Source organism: Typha angustifolia, chromosome 14 (assembly GCF_048772165.1).
Source record: "Typha angustifolia cultivar Huaian chromosome 14, ASM4877216v1, whole genome shotgun sequence".
Lineage (NCBI taxonomy): Eukaryota > Viridiplantae > Streptophyta > Magnoliopsida > Poales > Typhaceae > Typha > Typha angustifolia.
In genome coordinates this window covers 2,132,126-2,144,430 of record NC_133252.1, presented here as the reverse complement: position 1 = coordinate 2,144,430, position 12,305 = coordinate 2,132,126, and the positions used below count along the sequence as shown (strand labels likewise).

Here is a 12,305-nt window from a genome sequence, read left to right as displayed (position 1 = left end):
TTAGATCCCATATTTTAGATTATATATAATTAAAAAAAATTAAATTAGTATCAGAGCATACATAAGGATCCACGTTTTTTCAAAGTTAATAAATTATTTCATATTTCCCTTAGTAATTATAGTAAGATTTATATTTTAATTCACTCAAACAAATATAAGATGTCAATGCATCTGTATTGGTTCATAAGATTCATTGGGGTGGGGGGATCCATAACAACCCTAGAGAGTGACAGATAATGCTCATGATGATGATGTTGAAGTTGATTAATGATTATCAGGATAAATAATGACAAGTAAACTAAAAGGGTATTTTGTTCTTATGTTTGTGTCACACGTGGACATTCCCACTTAGCCAGTGGAGGTCTCAATCCAATTTACTATTTATCATAATTAGGCGCATGTATGCTGCCAAAAATTATCTTGTATTATATATATATATATATATGTAACAAAATTGCTGTAACTTAGAGGACAATAACAACATCTGCCTGGCTTGTGTTTATATTAATTAGTTAATAATTCCCAAGGTAATTAATGAAAAGAAAATAGTGGACTTGCCCTTTTAAAGTTAGGAAAATTGATTTAATGTATTTCATTTTTATTATCATTTACAGTTTATCCTGCATGGTTTAATCCTCAAAAATATCTCAATGTTATATATATTTTTTAATTGGAGGCAATCATACACATAGGTATAAAACAATATAAAATGCTCTCACTATCAAAAGAATAAATATATATACTGCACAGCTCAGGGTGTTTTTGATGGGCAATAGTTTATGTATTTAAATTAATAGAATATTCAACTGTTTCTAAAACTTTTTTTTAATGCTTTCTTTGTCATCGGTGCTGGGATGTAATGCACATTAAGTGTTACCGTTTAGATCTGGTTCAATCTAGACGTAAAAAAATTGTAAAAATTTATATAAAGATAGCTTCGGAAGTTATGTTTCTAATGGATCTAGTTTCACGAGAATTCGACAGCTAAATGAAAAGATATTAATAAAATAATAGAGTAAAGTAAAATAGGGTAAAATAGTAAATATCCGACGTTGCGAGAGTTGTTAGAGTGTAGTGGACGACGATAAGATAGAGCAGCTTAGGGGTGAAAACGGATCGGATATGGATCAAATAATGTTTAACCCATATTTGGATCCATATTTTTAGTTCGGATATGGATTCGGATACGGATATTGGACGGATAAAATTTTTTTAAACCATATCCTAACTAAATAGATACAGATAATTTTCGGATAAATGATTGGATCTTAAACGGATATTAATTGAATTTAAAATAATTATAATATTTTTATTTAAATATAATTAACATAAAATTATTAAGAGTTTTATAACAAATAATTTCTTTGTACGTCAAATATATAAAATTAGATAAATTAATCTCTATAAATAATATATAACGTATTATTAGTAATAATATTAATATTTACTATTTAAATAAGCAAACTAAAAATTGTAAATTATTTAAAAGAATATGCGGGTAAACGGATATCTGATATCCGTATCCGAATTCGAAAAATATATCCGACCCGTATCCGAATCCGTATCTTATTTTTTTTTTAAAAATTCTATCCATATTTAAATCTGAATCCGAATCGGACAGAAATTTTTTATCGAATCCGATCCGAGTTGAGTCAGATCGGAGTTAATCCGACCTGTTTTCACCCCTAGGGTAGCTGTTATGATATAGCCATAGAAAGATAAGGACAATCTAACTAAAAGATATGAGATAATAAAATAACTTAACTCCCCTAACACATAACTACTCTTATTTATATGTGTAGAGTCCTAGTAGATCGGATCCACATACAAATTATTTGATTTATTTAAAATTTAAAATAATAAGATAAAACTAACTAACCAACTTAACTCGACTTAACCCATGTGGTCGGATCATAACATTAAGGCTTATTATGGTTTAGTTTTCTTATTTTTATTTACTTGATTACCCTTTAAATAAAAAGGCCAATGGGCCGATAGATCCTTTGAGCCTCAAGAGTTTTGGGCCTTTATGTCTGGCCCATTTTACGTCTAGCTAGATACTGTGTCAATTATGTAGAACTGGAATTTTGGAGGCTACGAGGATAGTAATATCTTTATGTTGGAATTCTCCGTGACATACTGATATCACTTGTTATATATAAAGAATCAAATAATCACAGTAATCTCAGACTCAAATATATATATAGAAAATCCTCCCAACGAAGAAAACTACATTTCACCATTTATACAAATCGGTACAAAAATTCATACATGTATTGGATCTTTCTGGATGTTTTATAGGGCAGCCCGTCAAGGCTTCCCCACTTGTATAAACCTGGAGCAAAAACCTGCAATAGACTGATCACCTGATTCATCCCTAAAGTATCCATGAATCATGAGTGGATTAATTGTATATTAGATGCTTCCCAGATATCTAATTTGTTTGCATAATCTACATCGATTTCAGATTATGAGTTTTCTAGCTTAGGAACGTATATAGATTGACTCCTATATATGTTCCTAATAAACTACTCCCAAACAAGTGTTTGGTAGATTACTTTTGCAGTGAGGAAGATTAAGTGTGTGGTTCGAAGAAGAGAAAATGACATGGACAGCAAGAAGAGGTTTCTAAGATCAAAGAAACAAGCCATGGTGATCTAATGATATGAAGAAAACTAAACAGAAAGAGAACAACAAAAGAAGAGTACTGAGATAATGTGGTAGAAAATGAATAATATTCTCATTCTAATATCAATTAGGATAAACATGAACAGTGTCTAGCATTCAGTTGGCACCCTCTTGATTGACTCTATTTGGTCTTTAGAAAACATGAACAATGTTGTATTTCTTTTCTCTTTCTCTTCTTATTTTTTTCCTCTCTTCTTCTTCCTCCTCCTCTTCCTTTGCGAAGCTTTCTACCAACCATAGCTAAAACACATTGAAAAGCTTCAACTCCGATAGGATCTCAGCACGCTTGCTACATAGAGAGAGAGGGAAAAAAGGAAACTTGGAAAATGACAGGGGCTGTACACTCTTGGTATGATGTGTCAATCTATGAGTGGATGGTTGCAAGAAAAAGCTTTCTTATATAGCTCCTGCCTTTGCAAGTGGGTGCCAAAGTTCCTGCACGATGCATTTACAAAAGAAAAGTGTTCCAATTCCTTGTGGCATCCAGAATAAACTACAGTAAGGATGACTATATATATGTTTATTCATGAACAATTTTGTATATATATATATATATATAAACCTTCAGAAAGGATTAGAAAGATATATTGGCTTTAAGAATGGTGTTAATTTGCACGTCAGTTATTAATTAATCTTTCGAATGGAGATTGAAGGGTGTAGAGGAAAATGATGGATGGTAGGTAGCGCAGCTATTACTTAACCTTCAACCTCGTTTATGCCCACGGTTTGAAGATTCCAAGTAGGGAGTTTGAAATGGAGAAAAGTGTACCTAAGTCATTATAGATGCCAGTGCATCTAGACGATGATCTAAGAAGGCAAATCACTTAAGTTTCTCTCCTCACTTCTGTTGAGCAACCCTTTTGAATTCTATCCAACACATCAACATCTTTGCTTTTCGCCTCCACTACTGATGCATTCGCCACTTAATTGGATTATCATCTTTGCCATATTCTTCATCGTTGACCTCACATAGGCTAACGATAAAAGTAAATAAATAAATAATATATGTTTATAAATTAAGTCGACGATAGCCCACCGTATCAGTGACGGTGGGCACGAAAGAAAAGAAAATTGAAGCACAAAAAAAGATACCTATGTAGAGTGTGATTTTTCTTTCTTTTTTCCTCCTACCTATGCATCTCTTAGACTTTGAACATGTGATTAGTTATACTTAAGCTCTCACAAAGAAATGCTTTAGAAATCTTGGTTGAGTGATATAGAGAGGATTAAAGATGTTGTAGCTACTCGGGAGTGAGAGGGATGTAATGTTCATCATCACCCTTCAGTCTTTCTTTTCTTTTCTTTTTGTCTCCATCAAATTAAGAAAGGGTGACATTCAAATACATAGATTTTGGATGCTTAGATGAAGATTTTGGATGTTTAGACTTTGAACAGAGATCCATGATGAGTACACTAGGAGTCCTCCAATAAGAGATGCGATGTTGAATGGAGCAATATAAAGGTGCAGAATGTGCATGATACATGAACAATACAATATGATCGGGAAACAATATGAACAACTTAAAAGGTTAGTAAGAAGCTAATATATGGACAATAGTGAAAAATAATAAAAGAATCTTTCGTGGTCTGTTGTGTATGAGTTTTTGTACTAGGCAGTATGTATAAGTGGGTATATTTCTTAGATATTGGTTGTTCTATCCTAGATGTTTTAAATTCGTATTTTTTTTTGTTATTGTCGCCATTTAATATTTTTTTTTTTCTATTAAGAGGGTCCTTCACATACAACTTTACTCTCTTTTGATGCTTAATGAGATTGAATCACACACGCACGAAGCGAGATGACACTTCGACAAGTTGGTGTTAAGCTGTAAGAACAAGTGGTATCAAGACAAAGATGCTATGAGTCCCTTCGAAAGCTAATATTCTTCATCGAATCAATTGAAGTATATTCCATACCATTGTTTCTATTCTAGTGCTTATGGAGAAATAGCATTAACTACAGTCCCATATAACTTTACTAGGGTTTTTGAGCTCTGACTGCAGCTATGGAAGCATCGTCAACCTGATAGCTTTGAATAAGGAAATAAATATCTAGAATAATTAACTATTAAATTGGTAGACAGAGTGAACCAACTTATTGTTGGCATTGACCTAATTAAATTGAATATGGCTGTGTAAGGATCGATTTGGTCAGACTGTTTTGCTCCACTCAGATAGTCAAACAACTAGAATGTCACAGGTAATGTGGCATTCAAAAGTCAATTCAAATTCTGTATAAAAGTCAATCAGATTCAATTTATTTGAACTAGTAATAGATTAGCTAATATTTGCTGCTTAGAGTTAGAACAATCATCACTAAAGTCCAGCTGTGCCTATTATTAATTGTTGATCAGAAAGCATGGTGAATAGATATCTTGCAACTCAACTCTTTGAATCCCTCTAATTTAGAAAGCAAGGCCTGTAATTAATAACTAACATTAATTTGATAATTCTAGTTAAGCATGAAGTGGAAGTGTAGCTATATATGAGTATAAAATAAAATGTAGATGACTACACGCATCTGAAGTCAAAAAGATTAAGAAAGGAGCGACATTAAACTACTATTAATCCACGTAGAGATGTTTCAGTCAAACACGCTTCAGCTCAGAATAACACACACTCTCTTGATTCACCCACAGTCTAGAAGTAGACAATTTGGGGGGGTCTATATCTCCCCTTGAAAACGAGGGTCACTTATTTTTACACTTTTGCCTTGGCAAAGTCATGTCTAGATCTATTACAATGCTTTAGATCTGGGAATGCCACAAGTTAATTAATTACCACATTTTACATCTATAGATATATATATATCTTTACTGAGTCTCAGATTATTGTGAACGTTGCTAATGACTTGTGAGAGAACTCATGTTGGATCATCTTCAGGGATGTTTAAGGTGAATATCTCATTTTATCGATCTTATTATCAGTTGGGTTTTACCAACTCACGACGACGAAGGCTATGAGCTTGATTCATTATAAATGTTGGGATTAAAGTCTGATAGTTTCTTTTGTTATCAAAACGCTCTTTGAACATGTACTCACGACTCTCAAGAAAGAATGAAACATATAGTATATTACCAGAATAGCCATGGTTATGTTTGAACTGATCAAGTTGGCTTGTCCATACTTACTGTGACATTCAAAGTGACAAATCCCCACCTACCGACTTACAGAGTACAGAGGAAAGTACAATATGCCATCGGGAAGAGAGAGAGAGAGAGAGAGAGAGAGAGAGAGAGAGAGAGAGAGACGAGTCAAACTTCAAAACCCTTCTGACGCTATTTTAAGTCTAATCAGATAATTAAGCAGTTGCCTCCACTTGCTTTTCGCCATTTAATTACCTTAATCTAATCCCATCCATCCCTTTTAATCTCATCTTTCCCCTCTATAAAAACCCAACCCCCTCTCCCGCTCCTCCTCAACGATCTTTATTATTCTTCCTTTTTCCTTTTGGACTGCACCACAAGATCTAAGTCAGCTATGGAAGTGGGCCTCAACAGAGTTGGTACAGACCACCATGGAAGCGCTTCTAACTGCTCTACTACTATACGAACAACTACTGATGAGGAGATGGACATGCGAAGAGGTCCTTGGACGGCCGAAGAAGATCTTTTGCTCATGAACTCTATTGCCGCTAATGGCGAGGGCAACTGGAATTCTCTAGCCCGCTGCGCAGGTATGTAACTGTGTGATATCTAAGCTTCACTTTACTGTAAGCATAATGAACATGGGATGAATCGTAACTAGCTTAATTATTAGGTCTCAGAAGGTCTGGCAAGAGCTGCAGGCTTAGGTGGCTCAACTACCTCCGCCCGGACGTCCGTCGGGGTAACATCACCCCTGAGGAGCAGCTCCTCATCCTCGAGCTCCACTCCCGGTGGGGGAACCGGTGAGCAATCTTCTTTAGAAAAAAAAAATTACTGCTGGAGGTTTCCCATATTTACTATTTAGTCCTCTTCTAACGTTGCAGCGAATTTGGTAGGTGGTCGAAGATAGCGCAGCACTTGCCGGGGAGGACGGATAACGAGATTAAGAATTACTGGAGGACGAGAGTGCAAAAGCACGCGAAGCACCTCAAATGCGACGTGAAAAGCAAGCAGTTCAAGGACCTCTTGATGTACCTTTGGATACCTCGCCTCATGGAGAGGATCCAGGCAGCCAACTCCGGCAGCTCGCGGGCTTCCATCTACGAGGAAGCCAACGTCCCCATGGCCGCCACGTGCAAAAGCATGGATCCGGTCAGCGAGTCCGGGCAGGTGAACCCGAGCCCGGAGATCTCCAGCGTCACGTGGTCGTCGTCGGACACAGCCGGGTTGCAGTTCTCGTCACCTCCGGTTTCCCATGGCGGCGGCTCCGCCGATTGCTACGGCATGCTGGGAGGCGACGGGATCCAGCAGGCAGCTCAGTGCGGTGGAGGATGGGATGAGTCGCTTCCGAGCCCCGGAGGTTATTCTAACGTGGGGTTACCGGACTTGGATTTCAGAGACTGGGTAGATAACCTATGGAGTTTAGAGGATAATTCGTTTCTGCAACAACTCTAAAAGGATCGTTTTCTTGTGCAATATTATCAAATATATATATCTATCTATATATATAGAAGTCTAGATTAACGCTTATCTGATGGGTTTTTGCTCATTCTTTTGACGACTAAGTATTACTTTGTATTGCCGATTCATGTAGATTATCTCTAAATTAAGTGTAATCAGCTCAGCAAATCAAGAATTGAGCTAAAAATAGGGTCGTATTTACGAAGGTTGTCGTAAGATTGATCTAAATTGTAACGTATTTTATGTTTTGTAATATCAAATGTCTATTGGTTCGAGGGGACCAATTAATGTCAGGCTTGTGATAGATAATTCTGACGGCGATGCCGAGAAGTTGATTAGTGATTATCCGGATAAATAATGACAAATAAACTAAAACGGTATTCTATTCTCCTGTTTATGCCACACATGGAGACACCCAATTAGCCAGTGGAGGTCTCCATCCAATTTACTATTTATCTTATTTGGGCGAATCAATGCTGCCCAAATTAACTACTTGTCACATCTTCTTCTTCTTCTCAAACATTAGTATTAATCTATAAAAAGAACTGAAAAAAGAAAGTTAACTTTTGTTTTTATTTTTATTTAATTTTATTTTTTCATGTGCTTCTTTCTTCTCCATTTTTCTCATTAATTTAGTGTTAACTATAGAGAGGTAACATATATTTTCCCAGAGATAATGTAACATCATGTAACATCAAGATGTTACTTCTTGTTTCTTGAGATATTTTCCTCTGCATGCAGTCAAGAAACTTGGCATGCCCCCTCTTTAGCACACAATTTGGATCACTGTTAAATGGTCAATGTTAGGGTCGGTGAACTACTGGGGAAGGTTCAAATGGGAACTTATCATGTATACACGGAAGTAAGGCCACTTTCCACAATTATAAGCCTTAGTTTTTATCTAGTATTTTTATACGGACACCAACTTCACATAAATTAGGCATATGTATTTTTGTTACCCCTTCATATAGTTAATATAAAATTATCGTGTATATTAATTGTTTGAATAGAATAGGCTCAACCATTCTACAGACTTCCCTGAATTTCCACTTGGAGGTGAGAATAAATTTTCAAACGCATTGTTGTTAGAGTTGATTTGTTTTTACTAGAGTTTTACTAATCTCATCCGGTGTAAATTATCTGCGACGATTGACCCCCAACAACAAATAGAATAAATAAAACAAAAAAAAAAAAGAGTTCTACCAATGTATTGCACAACAATTAATATTATTTGTTAGAAAACATAGATAAAGCTAAAATAATAACTTTATTTCGTAGTGTTTAAGCTTGCAAATTGAATGCCACCTCATTAATTGTAGCATTTGATAATCCTAATTGTGTTCGCACTGATTCTATTTGCTAGCGTGATTGTGGTTATTAGATATATATTAACATACGAGAATGAAACCTCCGGTATTAAAATATTTCTTTTAAATACTTGTTTAATTGCTAGAAAGTGGAGTTTAAGAAAGTGACTATCTTATTTTCATTTAAGAAAGATAATTAAAAAAAATTGATAGGCAAAAAAGACATTTTTTGATTTATTTTTTATAACTAAATATTAAAAATAGAAAAAAATTTAAATTTGTTTGAAAGTAAAATATAAACACTTTGAAATATTCTCGGAAAAAATCGAATAGAATGAAATCCATGGCGTCAACTTTCCGGGCATACCGAGGACTCGGGCTTTCTTCCACGTGGCGTCTTCTGGTCTCCGGTCTTCGCGCCGCCCACGGATTCTCAGTCAACGAGACGGAGGTTGACCCTCCAGCCGTCCAATATTTGTTGCCACCTACCTGGGGGGAGTCTTTGGGTGGAGATTTGCATGCATAACTCTCTTTTTAATGATCTCACGTCCTGCATTTGAAATTAATGAAGCCACATAGCTCACTCTTTGGCCTCCTTTCATTTGAATTTCCTTCCAAATATTGTTCTCATACAATAGAAATCAATGCATATTTTTAATTACAATATTACTAAATAATATTGCCTTCTAACTTGGTCCATAAATTAACAATACAATTTCTAAAAAGATTTGCCATTATTCACCCCTTTCTCATAAACTTTCAAGCTAATTAACTTAGATCACAACATCACAATAGACAGAGTTTGAAGCAGATCTATTTAGCTGCATTTTCTTGCAAAATGTTGTCCTACTTGCAGATGTGGTAGAGTTGTGCACTGCAATATTTAGTATTATTATAATGATAATATACCCAACTGCTTCTACTTATATTTAGTGGCACTTAAACTAATGTTGTTTTAATGACAGTCAAATATTGCTGCTTTTGCTTTTAGATTCACTTACCCAATCTTCAATGTCATGAGGGTTTCAACCTTGTTCTTGGGCTGTCAAATGTGAAATTCATGGGACTAAAATATGGCTATAAGACAGGGTAAACATATGTTTGACCTTTGGGAGAAGTGAAGTTAACAATATCTTAATTAAATAAATGTCATTATGATTTGAGTCTAAGAATACTCCAACAATATGTGAGCATGTCCCATTGCACTGACCTAAATTTGGCGGCTAATACTTAGCTCGAAATTAATAAGATATGACTATTAGACATTAGGGATAGTGTAGTATTGCTTATTTTTATATAGAGTTATAGACCTCCTTATTAATTATAAATACATAGGCTATAGTTCCAGGGATTCTAGATGCCCTTAATGTTTAATATCTATGTCTTATAAATTTCCAGCCAAGTATTACATGCCAATCTTTCAAGACAATTGGATCGTGCTCGGATGGTGAAGTGAAGTTTAGAACTTCTTCCAATAGCAAAGAGATCACTTACTTGACAGTGAAGTATTCATGCTCGAAAAACTGCTGTGATTCAGCCCATGGATGAAAATTGAAGGCTGTTTCTGAATCTGACAAGCCATTCAACACTTGAAACTAAGCAAGAAAACTTGCATCTGTCGACCAAGAACATAGCAAACTTCTCAGGGGAATTTCGTCGAACACTTGAGCGGCTGACTTGCGCTGCCAAACCGTGCAATGGTTATGCAACTCGAAAAGATCGGAGACGGAAGAAAGAAGAAGAGGTTGGTATGCATATTTTGGAACGGGAAAGATCGCAAGTTTGGATTTGAATTGGATGTTTAGAAGAGATAGAGAGGTCGATCGATCGAAGGAGAGGAGAGGAGAGGCAACCACCCTTTAATGAGTACGATCTCGAAATTATTTGGCTCCTGCAACTCTTATAAAGGGTAGTGGATAGTAATAACCCGTTAACCCGGAAAAGTTTGCGGGTTCGGATATCAAAACGGGTGACACTTAATTCTCAGGTTTAGATCCGAACAATTGTAATAGAAAATTAGCTATTAGATAATGAATCATTTAAGTTCCTCTTTACGATCTAAACTATGGGATTAATGCTCTCAATGCTACTGAAACTTTTTAAAATATCATAATTATCATTGAAATTCTATTTTGTAGTTAAATCTAACTAATCATAGTTAAAACTAAATTTAGATTTTAAAAATGGTTCAAAAACTATCTATTGTTATAAGTATTTTATTAAAATTAATTATAATGACAATTTTGAAATGGTAAGAATTGAATCCAAGAAGTAGAAGTAGACTTTATAGCATCGATGCCTTGCTCCTTTGGGCCGAAAGAATTTTGGGCCAATTTGATAAAGGCCCAATTTAATTCTATATACTACAAGGATGGAAATAGCTAGCTATATATAGAGTCTAAATAGACACAAGAGTTCTCCAAGATTAAACTAAGTCAATAATCAAATATATACTACAAGGATGGAAATAGCTAGCTAACTGATGTTAACGTCTCCTCTCCATAATCGTCTTTAATATTTTTCTTATTCCAACTCTAAGTTGGAGTAAATGAGAGGGACATGGATCAAATTTAAGCTTGATATAGATAATCACCAAAATACCTCTAAAAGAAAATATAAACACCTACAAACAATTTTTTTTAAAAGCATGAAGGTTATTTTCAATATTTGGCATTGTTCCTCATTCGTACTCATATTTAAATAATCAAAACCAAAGTTATTACAACCAAATATTTATTAAAAGAAACATAAAATAAATATAACACTATCCACATACATACAAATGGATCTCAATAAAAGAAATGAGCTCTCCTACTCATCTTCCTCTTCCTCACCCAACCTTCCTTTTTTTGCTCTCCCTCATGGGGCCATGGCCTCTTCCTCACCCCAACCTTCTTCTTTTTGGCTCTCCCTCATGGCCTATTTGGTTGTTTACTATTCCACATAAAAATGTGGTCCCTTATCTCTAGCATTCACTTGGCAGTTGGCACCATCATGGCACTATTGGCACTTTACAAACATCAACACAATGTTTGCCTCTCTCTCTCTCTCTCTCTCTCTCTCTCTCTCTCTCTCTCTCTCTCTCTCTCTCTCTCTCTCTCTCTCTCTCTCTTCTTTATCTCTGTGAAGCTTTCTACCTACCATAGTTAATCACATCGGAAAACTTAAACTCCAATAGGATCTCACCATATGTGGTACATTTGAAGGAGAAACTTGGTTATAGTTCATGCATGTGCCAGTTCTTTGCAAGTGGTGCAAAGTTGATGAATGATCGATGCATCCCATGCCACAAGAATAATCTACAGTACAGATCGCTTTGCTCTCTAAACCTATATGCATCCATGCCCTTCATCGATAAACTTGAAAGATTAGTAGCCCTGAGACTATTTTGCGTCATATATATCGATCATGCAAGTCTTTTATGTCATGATAGATGGGAGTTTGAGATTTTTTTTGGGTTAGTTTCTCTTTTCAAAGAAGAAGAAGAAAAAGAAAAAGAGTACCTAAATCATGATAGATGGCAGTGCATCCAGACAACCTAAGAATACAAATCGTCTAAGTTTCCTTCCTCGCTTCAGTTGAACATCCCTTTTGAATTCTATCCAAAACATCAACATCTTAGCTGTTCGCCTCCACTACTGATGCATTTGCCACTTGGATCTATCATCATCTTCGCCACACTCTTCGTCACTGATCGTGCAAAATTAATGCCAACGAGAAAGAAAAAAAGAGAAGCAAAGCACAGAAGACTTGACTACAAAAC

The 12,305-nt window shown here is 35.4% G+C and overlaps 1 protein-coding gene across 2 annotated transcripts; it reads left to right on the top strand.

The window, feature by feature from the left end:
- Nucleotides 1–6,137: 6,137 nt before the first annotated feature.
- LOC140776451 (transcription factor MYB2-like) lies at nt 6,138–7,502 on the top strand. Of its 2 annotated transcripts, none has more exons than XM_073120163.1 (3): nt 6,138–6,364; nt 6,448–6,577; nt 6,671–7,502. In XM_073120163.1, exons 1-3 carry the CDS (start codon nt 6,169–6,171, stop codon nt 7,227–7,229), a joined length of 885 nt encoding a protein of 294 aa, XP_072976264.1. In that variant the 5' UTR covers nt 6,138–6,168; the 3' UTR covers nt 7,230–7,502. The 2 variants fall into 2 exon arrangements, with proteins under 2 accessions (XP_072976264.1, XP_072976263.1); XM_073120162.1 differs by having other exon boundaries at nt 6,659–7,502.
- The last annotated feature ends 4,803 nt before the right edge of the window (nt 7,503–12,305 follow it).